The sequence below is a fragment of the Pseudopipra pipra genome, chromosome 6, assembly GCF_036250125.1.
Source record: "Pseudopipra pipra isolate bDixPip1 chromosome 6, bDixPip1.hap1, whole genome shotgun sequence".
In the NCBI taxonomy this organism is placed as follows: Eukaryota; Metazoa; Chordata; class Aves; order Passeriformes; family Pipridae; genus Pseudopipra; species Pseudopipra pipra.
The window spans coordinates 44,369,203-44,383,561 of NC_087554.1; the positions used below are offsets into that span (position 1 = coordinate 44,369,203).

The 14,359-nt window shown below is 34.4% G+C and overlaps 1 protein-coding gene across 5 annotated transcripts in view; it reads right to left on the reverse strand.

The window, feature by feature from the left end:
* CEP128 (centrosomal protein 128) overlaps nt 1-14,359 on the reverse strand; it is a 181,196-nt gene that overhangs the window by 81,509 nt on the left and 85,328 nt on the right. For all 5 annotated transcript variants that reach the window (XM_064658899.1, XM_064658900.1, XM_064658898.1 and 2 more), the window contains 3 exons: nt 8,812-8,889; nt 6,981-7,094; nt 3,229-3,337 (listed from right to left, as the gene is read on the reverse strand). In XM_064658899.1, the coding sequence (XP_064514969.1) occupies nt 3,229-3,337; nt 6,981-7,094; nt 8,812-8,889 (301 nt within the window). The remainder of the gene's footprint in view (nt 1-3,228; nt 3,338-6,980; nt 7,095-8,811; nt 8,890-14,359) is intronic.

The following is a 14,359-nucleotide window of genomic DNA, read 5'->3' on the forward strand; positions in this document are numbered from 1 at the left end:
ACTGTATGCTATTTCAGTGGTACCTCCTGCAGACAGTATTCAAAGTAAGGTGAAAAACAATAAAGTTCATTGCTAAACTAAATCAATTTGCGTTTTTCTAAGTGATGATGTCAGGTTTCCAATCATTCCAGATTCTTATCCTTAAGCAGCCTTAGAAGGTTTTGTTCTAGAACGGTGTGCCGTGGCATAATGATGTTGCAGTGTCTTTTTACTTTTAATTATGTTACTTATTTATAAATGCCAAAACAAATAGTCTTAAGAACTTATGAAAAAGTATACAAGGAGGGATAAAGAGAGGCATCTGCAATACACTGCAGGAGTTAATTGTTATGACAATAAAATCTGCATTCAGGACAACTTATTTTCATTCAACCATGATATCATTCACAGTATATATCATGTTGACACAAGAGTGTTGTCTATTACCAGAGCCTAAAGGTCAGAGAAGACTGCGACCTCAGCTACAGAAGTTGGGAAAACTGGTGGCTATTTTCTTCTCTGTAAAGTCACAGCTTATGATGCTCTGGAACATAAATTCCCAACAACAACAGAAAGCCTGTAAGACATATACAGTTTCTGGGAAACCATCCAGGTTAAAAACTCGAAGTGATGAAACGTACAAAGAGAAAGGCAGGACTCAATTCACGAAGCTAATGCAAAGCATGTGTAACTCTAGGGATTCCTGTAATAAAAATTTCAGGAAAATACAGTGGCCATTAAAAAGAGTTTCTGAGGGTTATTCTTTAGATAACAACTAGTAGTGACTTTTTGAAGCAACCATTTTGGGCTGATAATAATACAGACTGCAAACCATGTCTAATGAATGCTTCCTTGAATAAATTATTTTCTCAGTTAAACTTTTTCCTTTCTAAGAAAATGGGTATAGAAATACAAGCACATTCCCACAACATCTTTTGAAATAGTTTGTAATGGAAAAGCTGTTATAGTTGCAGAAATTATACCAGAAACAAAACAGAATGTTAATGTTAATTACTTTTCCTTTTAACTGTTTGCTGCATTGGCAAGTTTTTAGGAAAGATATATATGGACGGAGATTGTTGTTCCCTTATTTACTTCTCATATTATTCGTCCTTTCTTCAAGCACTTCTAAGATTCAATCTCAGGATCCCCCTCACAGATAATTAAATTATATCAAACGTGTCTTCTCTCCTTCCTGGTGCTCTCTACAAAGAGACCCATATTGAGAAGAAAGTTTCTAGTACTATTTATTGACTCTATAGTTTGTAGGGTTTCATGAATTTAAAAAAGACAGAATGAGGAAACATAAATCACAAAGGCTTGCAAACAGTTCCAAAAGGTAAATGAAAAAAACCCCAGTCCATTCTCTCCTAAGAAGATAGGAGATAATTAATCACAGAAAATAGAAGATGACATCTATAGGTAGATTTATTAAAAGCTACAGGAGATTTGGGAGCAAAGATCTCAAATTATACTTCACTGTCAAAGTCTCAAATTATAACTAATTAATATCATTACTGAAATTAAAAGTTCATGGTTCACTATCATGACTGAAGTAGCTGACTTTATCATTTGCCACTCACTGGAAAATCCCCTTAGTGTTAATACCACTGCAGAATTTTCACTGTTCTCAGGAACTATAGCAACAACTTCAAAATACACATTTGACTGGTGAAGATCAGGTTCAGCATAAAGTGATAACAGGTCACTAACCAAAGTCTATGGAGTAATCCACATACCTTACTGCCATAACCACTAAGCAGTGAATTGAATCACTACTGTCTTTCATTCATCACTTATTTTTCAGATCCAGAAAGTTTAGTGCTTAGTGCTGATAAAAACAGTTGAATAAGAGAATAAATACACAGAACTGTTTAATCAGATTGGTATTCAGATCACATGGATCCTATTTCTCTTACAACTGCCTAAAATTTATTAAAAAGTTTTAAAGGAACAAAGTTCTAGCAAGTTCCATTCACGTTAAACAATATAAAGACATTGTAATATTTTAGGAACATTTATGCTATATTTTTAAATTTCAGTAAGTTTTTGCAGTGGAATCACTCTTGGAATTGTTGAGATTGGAAGTGACTGCTGGAGGTCATCTAGTCCATCATGCCTGCAAGGCATGGGTTACTTCTTTTCTATATCAAAAAGAGCCTGTACTGTACTTTGATTTGCAAGACTTTGACGGGGATGAAGTTTGAGAAAAAGGAAAAATCAACTCTGAGTCAGGGTAAAGTGTTCCTGAAATACAGATGGGATGGAGGCATTTGCTCTTATGCTTTATGCCCATTATTGTTATTCAGTATGCTCTGCAAAAAGATACTAACCACAGCCCACAGATTGTGAAAGGAAAAGAAACCAATTACCTTTAACCTCATCAGATCAACTCAAGACTTAGTAGTGAGCAGTAATGTACTGCAGCACTCATTCTAAGATGCAGCAGTTTCAAAGTACAATGAAGCCTGAAATACGACTTATTACATAGAATGCTACTTACTGAATAGGTTGCCAGTACACAAACTGGCTATATTGAAAAGAAATGGAAGGTGATACCCTTCCGAAGGAAAGTATTCTGATACTCGTGTACTGATATGCTCAAAAAAAAAAAAAACAAAAACACCTTTTTTTTGTAAGTTATTTTTGACACTTATGCAAAGATGTGCCTGTACCAGATCAAGAGCTACCATGTCCTATCTTTTATTGAGCAAGTTCCTGCTGTATCAGAGATCCTGTGACTTTACATGACCACAAGTTGTATATGCATGAGGGGATAGAAAGAACAGTTAACAAACACTATTGAAGTGGAAACAGTGAATTTAGCTTTTACTGTGAAAATGCTACACAAGCATGAGCCTAACTGGTACCCATGAAAGATCCGGGAAAGAACATAATTTAGGATGTCTCCGGTGCCTGAAAAGATACACAGCTTACAGAGGTATGATTCATCACGCAGAGATTCAGAATCCAAGTGCAGCCCTATTCTTTGGCACAAGTTTAAGTGATGAACAGAATATATTGTAGGTCCTAGTTAGAAAACGCCAAACAACTATCAGCAGGACGTAATGAAGTACTTCCTAGACGAAGGCATCTATTCAGTATCTAAAGCTAAAACACAGAAGGATGCTTAAGATGGTTCTAGCACTTCTTTTTTGAAAAGTAAAGTGCCTTACTTTTTCAAGTAAAAAAGGTGTTACAAGAGAAGAATACGTTACTTGTAGATTTTTTCTGTGATATAATACTTACAGCCTGAATCTGAGAGCAGTGAGCTGGACAAAAAGTTGTTTTGAGTTTGCCAACTAGAAGAGTGAGGAGCCACTTCTGTATCAGAAATCTCAGCATCCATTTTCACATCCTATGGAAGCCAAATAAAAATAATTTTATCTGTTACTATCAAGTAGCTGTAAACTTTAACAAAAAACATAGAGTAACACACATACAGGCATATGCTGTGATTTTACACATGCTGGAAAATACTGATTTGAATTCTCAGAATTCTCAGTATTGCAGTTAGGTTCAAACCAATTTGCATATGAATTTCATTCCGATTTCATCACTATAAAATGTCTGCAAAAAACTGCTTTGCCTTGAGAAAATCATTAGTGGCATTGCAAGTCTTTGCCACTACAGTAAGTTGTAAAAATGTTCTCTTTTCAGTTCACATCACATCCACAGTTCAGGGCAAAATATAGTGGCAGGGCAGACATCAGTGAATGATGAATACCTAATCAGTTCACTGAAGTTCCACAAGTAAGTAGTAATAAATATTAAATGCATTTTCCCTGCCACTGAGGAAACTCAAACTTCATTGATTTCTCATATAAAAATACCTGAGGGTGCTTTTTAATTTTTTTGTTAAACCATTAAATAAAGTCTAAAGTACAATGCTACTGTTTATGACTAAACCTATACAGCATAGGAAAGGAAAAGGAAAGTCACTTGGTCTATAAGCTAAGAAGAAAAGATAATTTTAAAAAGGTCATTTAAACAAAATCCCTGAAAAATCTCTATTAGCTCAGCAGCAAGTAGTCTCCCGTTACAATACCATCCAAAATAAGATTAAAAGTTTGGCATGGTATCCAAATTACTCAGCTCCTTGAAATGAGAAGAGGTAATAATGCACAAATGCATCAGTTCATAAAACACTCAATCAGGCTCAGTGAATTTTGTTAAAACATTTGCAATTTATCACTCATGCTGATACTAAGTTTTGTAAAATAAATAGAAAACAAAATAAAATTCAACATTAATTTAGAGATACAATGAACTTTTGTTCCATTACTGAAGAAGGATTTACTCCTATTAAGACTAATGGGAATTATACATATTAATCCCCTTATGTGCTGATGAGAGACTTAATACCTAAGGTGTTCATAGCACAATAACAACTTTTAAAGGATACAAAAAAGTTTTTGTTGTTCCATTCTGCTTCCAGAAATGCTATCTTAGAACAGAGCTTTTAAACAAGCAAGGTGCTTCTACCAGTATCTGTGCACAAAATGGCTTTATCTTTATAGAAATTTTAACTTAGAGAATGTGTTTTTTCTCATATGCTTCATGGGCAATTACATCTGTATGCTGTGTTTGACTAGATGGTCAATTATCTCTAGCTGGGAAACTGTCCTAAAATATTTGTATCTCTCCATAATAACATTTATCTTTAGTTTTCCTCTAGCTTTCTGTTTTGATTTAGCTTCTATTGGTATTCGTTTGTAGTTATTTTATTTTAATATGTTATTTTTACCTTTTTCTTTTTCCCAATTTCTTCTTTATCTGCTATCACTTGGCCTTTTCTTAGTTGAAAAATCAAGATTGTTAAACCTGATGGTATTCTGCCAGCCTCTGGCCTCCTTTTATTACTGGAAATCTTACGCTTCAACACATACAAATAGTAATTGTGATTTTTCTGGGCTTCTAAGCAACAGGTATTTTATAGCCATCTGACAAGACTACAGAAGAGCAGGAAGATTGAGTGTGGACAAATGAAATCATAAGAAAGGAAGAAAAATAACTGCCTTTAGGGAAACATTCAACTGTGGTTTAATTTTTCCTCCTTAAAATGAAAAAAGGCTGGGACACAGGATTAGATCGTGTCTGTCTAAGATTAATGTTGGCAAGCAAGCTGAAAGAAGTGCATTATAAGAAAGGCTAGAAAGAAGACCATAACACAGGAAAAAGATTAATTCCACAAGTAATTTTATCTAAAATGGTCAGCGTAAAAATTTAACAAGAAACATGCACTATTTTATCCCATACCAAATATCTGTCTACTTTGTTGCGCAGAGACACCATGTTGTGTACAAAGCATGAATCAAAAATATCAGAAAGAATGAACTTTGATGCCTTCAAACCTACATTCTTCCAGCAATCAATTTTAGAGACTCCCAATTGACAAATAGTAAAATAAAAAAAATTAAACAATGCATTTGAGTTAGTTCCAAAGGAGGGTAAGAAAGGCAAGCATTAAAGAGCTTTTTAGTCTAAGCAAGCCTGATCACTGAAATCAGATTAGCATCCGTCTGTTACTTGGTTTTGAACATTCTGTTCTATTTGTAACAGCCATGACAGCAAAGAGTACTCTATGTCATGTAAAAACCCAATTAGGCCTGACTAAATGGAAGCCATTAAATGCTTTTCGTTGTCTAAAGAAAGAGGAAATATTGTTTTGGAATCAGCTTTATACTGGATTCTGAATATAGAGTTCAAATCACACAAGCTCAGCAAGTTCAGTCAGCTTAGTGCAACAGTATGTTCTACTATCAGCCGATAGCATTCCACTTCGCTTTTCAATGTTTTCTGAATTTCAATGGCTATTGATTTAGTAACTCTTTTGTGGAGGCAAGAGAAGTTCAAGAAACTGAAGATTATCATCAGCAACAGACTGAAAGTGAATGTGCCCTGTTTCTTCAATTCTTTCTTAGAGAAGAGCAAGATGGCTTTTTCAAGTAGCTTAATAGCTTCTTACAACAGCAACTTACTAAGCTAAAATATTCTGTATTTATCTTACCTTTTCCACTTTTACAAAGACATACTGGTAAGTATGTCCTCATTTTACAGAAGGAAGATGGCTACGGATGAGGTGGAGAACATAAACATATTAAAGTTTTGACAGAGTGTGTGTGATCCTAGATTTGAGCTCAACTGCTTAGAGATAGAGGTATGAGTCATTGCCAAAGAATCTGATTTGATTGAAATAAGTAGCAGAAATATTAGTAAGATTCTCTAGTTCTGATTACTTATTTCAATCACATCCATAAGAAATTGTAGTTCTGCTGAAGCAACCTGCTGTCACAATGACATGCAGCAAAGAGTGATATGACAATGAACAAGCTAATAAGATGAGAAAGAAAGTGTGCTAAAAAATGGAAAGGTGAACTCATTACAGGCAATGTTTCTAAACAAGAGCACTGGATTTACATTGCAGGGAGGTAGTTATTCATTTTTAGCTCTGCTATCAGTCCACTAAGTGACCTTTAGCAAATCACTTCCCTACTGTTTGCCTGGATTTCATTTGTATATGAAGAGGCATCATATCTTTATATTGTAAAGAATGTAAAGATCAACTACTGAAAAATTACTATATGTGACCTACAAATTAATCATCCTTTTCATGGAGGAAACAGGTTTCTATATCTATTTTTTACTTGAAAGGATAAGAGAAAATTGAACAAAACAACTAAAAAAATTGCTATAGACAGAAACTTGATGAAGTAGGTAAACACTTCGGAGTATTAAGACACAGTAAGACACTTTTCTGTGAAATTTGAAAGATTTTTGCGAAGTATCCATGGCACTTTACAATGAAGGCAACATTTCTGTCATCAAATTTCATGCCATGCCAACATAGCTGCCATTCCGTCAGCCGTGGCAGCTATATTAAATAAAACATTTATGTGTGATTTTACTCCGTGTTTGTACTAGGAGTTAATATACATCAAATAAGGTTATGTTGCTGGTTGAAAGTAATTGGGACACAAAAGTGGAGTACACACACATACCTTGACTTGCTGGTCTCTTTGCTTTGAATCTTCCAGCTGTTGCTGTAAAGAACTCACTATCTCTTTATACTTCATATACCTTTCCTCAATCATCTCCCTTCGGCAATGGGACTCCTAGAAATTATTGAAAAATCTAGATGATTTCACAATGTGAAAATAAGTTAGTGAATGTTGTCTGACTGTTGTAAACACAGGTATTGTCAAGGATTTTCCATACAGCAAGAATGAGTTAAATATTAACTTCCAGAGGCTGAAATACAGGGGCCATATGAAAGCATAATGTTCTGTACAGAAAAATAACGGTAAAATAAAAATAAGTTAAAATGGAAATGGTCTTATCCTTAACTGGTGAATGACTACTTGTAATTCTTTCCAAAACTCAGCAATATCATACCTTTTAACAAAGAAATTCTGTAATGGTGAAAAATTAATTATAGTACTGTAGAAACAAGCACTTGAAGAAAAAAAGGTTCTAAGGATATGGACAAAACAGTATTTTCAATAAGAAAACATAATGCTTCTCACTGAACAAGCTAATGATTTACTTGAATTAAGAGAACTCCAAGATAACCTGTGAGGTTTATCAAAGATTTACTTTCTCTATCCTTCTCTCTTCCTATGAAAACATTAAGGGAAGAACTGGCTAGAAGTGGAAGACAATGACTGGCTTTGAAATACTTCATTCATGCATACCATTTGAGAGTGAAACGTGCTATTGTACAAAAAAATCCAGTGTTATTTTTGAATAGAAACATTAATGAAACTAATCTGACATCCTTCTCACAGCAATGTTAAGGAAGAAAGGGCAAGTGTGAAGAAGGCTGTAGATACCCCACATTCAAGCCTTTGCTTTGCCTGCTGAGAGCAGAATTTTTCCTTTAGCAGAAACAGAAGACAAACACCAACCTCTATCAGAGCAAAAAAGCTCTTCTGGAGATATCTGCACATGACATTAAAACTATATATCTCAATGATATTTTTTGTAAAAAAACCCAAGCATTTTAACCAGCATTTCCATTCCTAACTCTGTTAATGATGACAGCAATAAAATTATTAGCTGATGACCTCAGGCAAGAACATTTAGAATAAAGAGTGCTCCAAGCAATTATCTTTTGAAATTTTTATTACTACCTCAGGATGAAAAATTCGACATAGCAAATCAAATGCAAATCATTATGCATTTGTTGATCTGTGGTTTACCACTGATTTAAAATTTATATTTTCCAAGGAGGTTCCAAACCAACTTCATATATGGAAAGTAATTATGGCATAGGGGTTTAGCCACTTAGCTACTGAAGATCTAATCTGAGGCTTATCATTCTTGACAGTATGTCACCACTACTGTCAATATGTTTCAATGTGTCCAAACACACCTTGATTTGTTAGTGGAACTGAGAAAATAAATTATAATTATTGTCATGTCAAAACAAACAAAAAGCTGTAAAGGTCATCTATCTTCGCTCATTATGTTAAATACTGAAATAATTTATCTAATTACAAAAATTTCATTTTTTAACATGTAATATCAGAATTTACCACTCAACACAAATATTCTGAACCAGTAACTAGCACATGACCCATTATGCCCTGTTATCAACGTTTGCCTACATTTTGGAGAACTTCACTGATGTTACTATTTAGTACTAAATTTATAGCCTCAAATAAATCTGTATAATCATGAAAATTAATTTCTGTATGTTTTTGTCTATATAACATGTGCATATACAATTGTAAATATCTTTTTCAACAATTTATCTGTACATTTAGAGAGAAAATTAATTAACTAAAATATTTTACAACTACTGAAAGAGTCAAATAAAGTCCTTCTCACTCTAGTATCTTTCAAATCTTCTAACAGGCTCAGTTTCTCAGGAACAGACTCCAGATGGCCTAAAGCTGCTCGAGTGCTCTAGAGAACAGAACACAAGTTAAAACATAAAAAAATAATCAATTCTTTCCTCCATATCAAACATTAAAGCCCTATTGCAGCTATGGAAACAGGTTTATAGGTACGTATGCGTCTGTAAATTGAACAGGTCAACAGTAAACAGGTTGTTAAGGAAAATAGTCACATTAAAACACATAGCACAGCTTCCTTAATTTGAATCTCCATGATCGGTTACCAGTTTATTGAGTAGAACAATACTTATCTACAATTTTGGAGTTTATGTAGCCTTCAGAATGAAATTTTCTTTTATTGCACTTCAGGGAGTAAAGTACATTTAAAATAGTAAAAACATCCTTCTATTTTTTTTCAAATACAAATATATGGAATGAGCACTTAGCTAGATACAGAACAATCAAATTTCCTATTTTTGGTTTAGACATATGGTAGGTACTGCTGAAAAATGAATTATCACTCCAGGGAAAGTTAGGGTTGGACTCAAGATTTCACATCCACACCCAAAACACAAAAATCTAGTCTACTGCAAGCTGCAAAGAACTGAAGAAAGTAAGTATCATGGTTTTGGTTTTGGACACAGACGAAGTTGGTTGGTCATGCATAAAGAGTAGTCATGCTCCATAGGCCAGATGCCTCTGCAGCTTCTCAAAGGTTGTCCTTCTATTATTTGCTGAAGAGCCAGTAAAACCAGTACTGTTTGCACTTTCTGAACAATTGGTATTTCCTCCAGAATTCTATAAATCATACCTCTTTGGATAAGGTTCTGCTAACCTGGTATTCAATCTACCAATAATGGGCTTCATTAACCATATTACTGCCTTGGTACTTTAAAGGAAAAATCTATAAAACAAATAAAATTCATCAATCTTGAAGTCAAATATCATTATGGTGTAAAGTCTATGCAAACTGAGTTAATTTGCCCTTAATTACAAAAGCTCTGTTACTAGTCTTGGAAAGTCTCAATCTGACCAACACGAAAAACATTCCATTTAGATCCCATATTTAAGATCTGAAGAGACTAAATATTTCAGTCACAACAGGATAAGAAAAATCAATGGGAACATCTCAGCCCAAGTGCAATCTACTCAAAAAGATGGAGATGACGAGTGGAGAACTAGAATGGAACAGAGTAACATAAATGCAGACACACCATCAACTTAGAAGCAATGATGTCTGCTTTGTTGTCACTTCCAAACATTCAGTTTTTAAGACTATAAAAAATATTTTTCCCATAACAAACAAAGGTCAAGTTTCATAAACAATGGGGTTCATTTTTTACAGAGAGAGTAATCAGATACTGGAATGGGCTGCCCAGGGAGGTGGCAGATTCACTGTCCCTGGAGGTTTTTAAGATGAGACTGGATGTGGCACTTAGTGCCATGGTCTAGTAACCACGGCGGTGTTGGATCAAGGGTTGGACTCGATTATCTCAGAGGTCTTTTCCAACCCCATTGATTCTATGATTCTATGATTTGCAGTTCACAGGACTGAAATTGTAACTGATATTCAGTCCCAATAAACTCAACTAGGTAGAGAATGTGAGACTCGTTCTTCTGTAATTACATGTATGCAAAAATATTATGTACACAGAAGTATTTCTCTATTTTCTGTAATTAGGAAAAATTTGTACTGACAGATAATATGCTGACAATATTAGGGCATACTTCTATAAAACAACCATATGGTTAAATCAGTTTTCCAGATATTTGGGGGATCTTTTCCTTTGAGACTATTAAGTTTCAAATAATATCTCCCATTTTCTAGGAATAAATTTTGACCCCTAAATTGTATGCTTAGATAAAAAAGACTCTCTTATCCCACTGTTACATTCTGCACTAGGAATGCAAAATGCAGGAGAGAAATATTTGGGAATTCCCAAATCTGACCCTTTTATCTCCGGATAATTTCTACACTTCACAGTAGAGTAGATGATGCAGTGCAGAAGAGAAAAAGAATACATTACAGTTAAATGTGCTAGAACAGTAACATTATCACAGGTAAAGGGAAAGAATTTTACAAGAGGGTTGGATGAATTGTTGCTTCAAGAACAATAGGAAGAATAAACCACCTACAAAATGGGGTAAAAGGACTGACCCACAAGCAAGGATATTTTTAGATTTTAAGAAGTACAGGAAGAACTGTCAAAAGTGAAACAGAGTAAAAGAAAGATTTTAGTCATTTAGTGAGAACAGGCAAACAGAAATGAGACAGGGAAAATAAGGTGAAGATTGTTTAGGTAAGAACACAAAACCAGAATGAGTCGTTTTGCTTTTCTTTTATACTAACACATTCATTCAGTTAGATTTTTAAAAATTTACAGAATTATACAAGAATAACTATAAGAAGTTATGCCTGAAAGATAGGTAAGTTATAATAATATAATATGCTTCCTTAAATGGGCAGCATTGAGGACGCACAGTATGAAGAAGTCCCTAATAGCAACATCGAATACTGCCCATGGCAAATGTTGTAAAATGCCTGAAAGGACAGAAAGGTGCCTACTTGTGTCGACTTGCAGCAAATAAAGTAGAGTAAATCAATTTTGCAAAACTCAAAGTTAGAATTAGTAAAGGTTACTTCTTCCAGCAAGAAAACATCTGCTGCATGAGAAAGGAAGTTCAGTGAATTTCACACTTAGCTAGCTGTGTTTGGATCAAAACTACCATTTATCTTCATAAGAAGTCTTATATTTTAATGTGTAACTTAACTTGTAATAAGATTTTTTTACTTGAAAAATTCACCTAAGATTTTATAAAAAAAAAAGAGAAAAAAATTACTTTTTCTGTAACATGTATGGTTCTTCACCAAAAAATAATTACAGAATCTGCAGTTATATATTAATAATGAATATATAAAATGGATTCTTCTTCATATTTCTGGACACAATCAAGCAGGAGGCCTACACATTACATTTGAAGTGGTTTTCACAGATTATAGTGTAGAAATGTTTTTATAGCTATAAAATAGATTCTTTCTTCTTTTAATTTTTCAAATGCCTCTAAACATCTGCGCTTGAAAGTAAAATTGCCTAGCGGTATCTATCAATTGCTAATGTTTTCCTCTTATAAGAATCAACCATTTCACTTTTACCACAGTAAAAGTGGTATTCGTATTTTGTGCTTCTTTTACAGTGGCCATATGTTCATCAAAGCAGAGATTTTACACACCATTAACTTATGATGAGATGCAATGTTTGCTGCTTCTTCCCAAAGTAGCCCCTGGTACTGGTCTGTATGTGGGTTTCTAAGCTGAGACAACAGACCCTAAGGAATACAAACTTAACTATATGTGAAACAAAATACTGAATCCTAATGTTCAGCCATGATCCTAGTATCACACTGATCTGATGGAGACATGTCCACAAAGTTTTTTTACTTTGAACACCAACAATGCTTCCTCACAGGAAATAACCCCAAAATTGTAACACCCTGCAATCTCTCTTCTTGGTCCAGCACCAAATTAAACTAAAAATATTTTAAACTTATGGTATGTATTACCTAACACATTTTGCTAAAGTCTTTTACTTATGAACTGCAGAAAAATGTAAATTTGAGATGTCACATAGTTGAAATAAAGTTTTCTGGGACACAGGACAGACTTAATGGAGTGGCTCCTCATCATGATATACTGTACATTCAATTTAGCATTTTTTTTCAACTACAAAGATTTTTTCATTTCCCCCCACTATGCCCCATTTTAATAAAGATGACCTGTGATCTATTCTGAGCAAAAAAGGAACTTAGGCCCTAGGTATAAGCCCATGCCTTAAGCCATCTTATTTTTCAATTCTTTCTCTAAATTCCAATGCCTAGACCTCATGTCTGTAAACAAATTTAAGGAAGATGTTAATCATCCGTTCTTCCAAAGTCTCTCTTAAATACATCCCCTTTATTTCATGCACTTGTTGTAGAAGAAAAAATAAATTAGCTAAATTTCCACTAGTCCTCATTAGCTACATTATTAAATGTAATCTTGGAAGCAGAAGATCAGCCTTTGCATTATATGCATACTCAGCCCTTGTTTTTTTGGTTTTGTTGAGAATCATGTGGATAAAGGATGACATAGGCTACTTGGATTTCTGAAAGGTGTTTTAGATTCCTAAAATTTAAACCTAACTTCACACTCAAAATGATGGGCTCTAAGCTAACCGTTACTACTCAGGAAGTACACCATGGGGAAATGATACATATTACCAAGAACCTGCTAACTCAGTGCTCACTATCAACCAGAAAAGCAAAATCAACACTCAATTTAATCAGGAAAGGAAAAAAAAGCTAGAGAAACTAACTATTGCTGAATATGAATCCACTTGCACCTTAACTATTGAGTGCAGAGATGGACTTTTATCTCAGAAGAGAAACACGGAAAGGTCAGAGAAGTACAATAAAAATGATCAAAGCCATGGAGTCCTGTTTCCAAGTGAGAAATTATTAAATACACTTACTCTAAAGAACAGGACTCTTCAGCCAGGAAGCGAGATGCATGAGGGGAATAATAACCAATTTGCACAAAATCACATAAAGAAGTCACATAAAGATAGAAAATTTTATATGGCTTTAAGCAGAAAACTGTGCAATTTAATGAATGAGGAAGACCATGGAGCAGTTCCAAATTCATAGAAACTTCATTTCAGTCTGTATGTCTTTGAGCTTTGAACAGCCGGAATCAGAAGGAATGAGTGGGAAACAAAATATATGTCAGTCTTGATCATACAGTCTTCCCTAAGCATTTTATTTTGACTATTGCTGTGATGTCTATAGCTGGGTTAGAGTGACCTTTGCTCTAAACCAGAATGGTTCCTTTTATATTCTAAAATTCTCACAGTCTTCTGAGCAGTTTGTGGAGTGACTTGAATTACTCATATGCAAACATTTTCAGGGACAGAAATGTGTGCCTCTCCCGTAAAACTGATGAAAAGAAAGGTAGTGATGTGCAAATAAAAACAGAAAATGAAAAAAAGCCAAGTTTGTTAGGGGAAATGCAATAAAGAAGGTGAGAATAAAATACACTGTTGAATGGGAGGGAAAAGTGATGAAAGAGCTTCTAGCTGGCCTACAGAATTAAGGGCAATTCTGGTAATTAATGAAATGCACAGCAACCTCCTCAACATGGTTCAAATGCCATACTTGTATCATTAATGACTGCACTCTATTCTATTAAAAGAGATGGATTTAGCCACAAAGATAAAATGTGAAAAAGGATGTTGGAAGCACCTGACATAGGGGGCAATTAAGTACTGTTAATTTTTTTCCCAGAAATTGGAAAGCCCTATGTCATAATGCATACAAATAATCCTAAAGACAGCGGTCACATCTGTCTGCTTATGTTTAACAGGCAACAGCAGGCACTGACTGACTCATTGCACTGATGGTACTGATAAGAGGAAAAAGCACCGGTTGTACTTACTGAGGAAGTATAAATGGTATTTTACTTAACAGCAGTCTCTTCCATAGACTGAGTACTATTAATCTTTCTG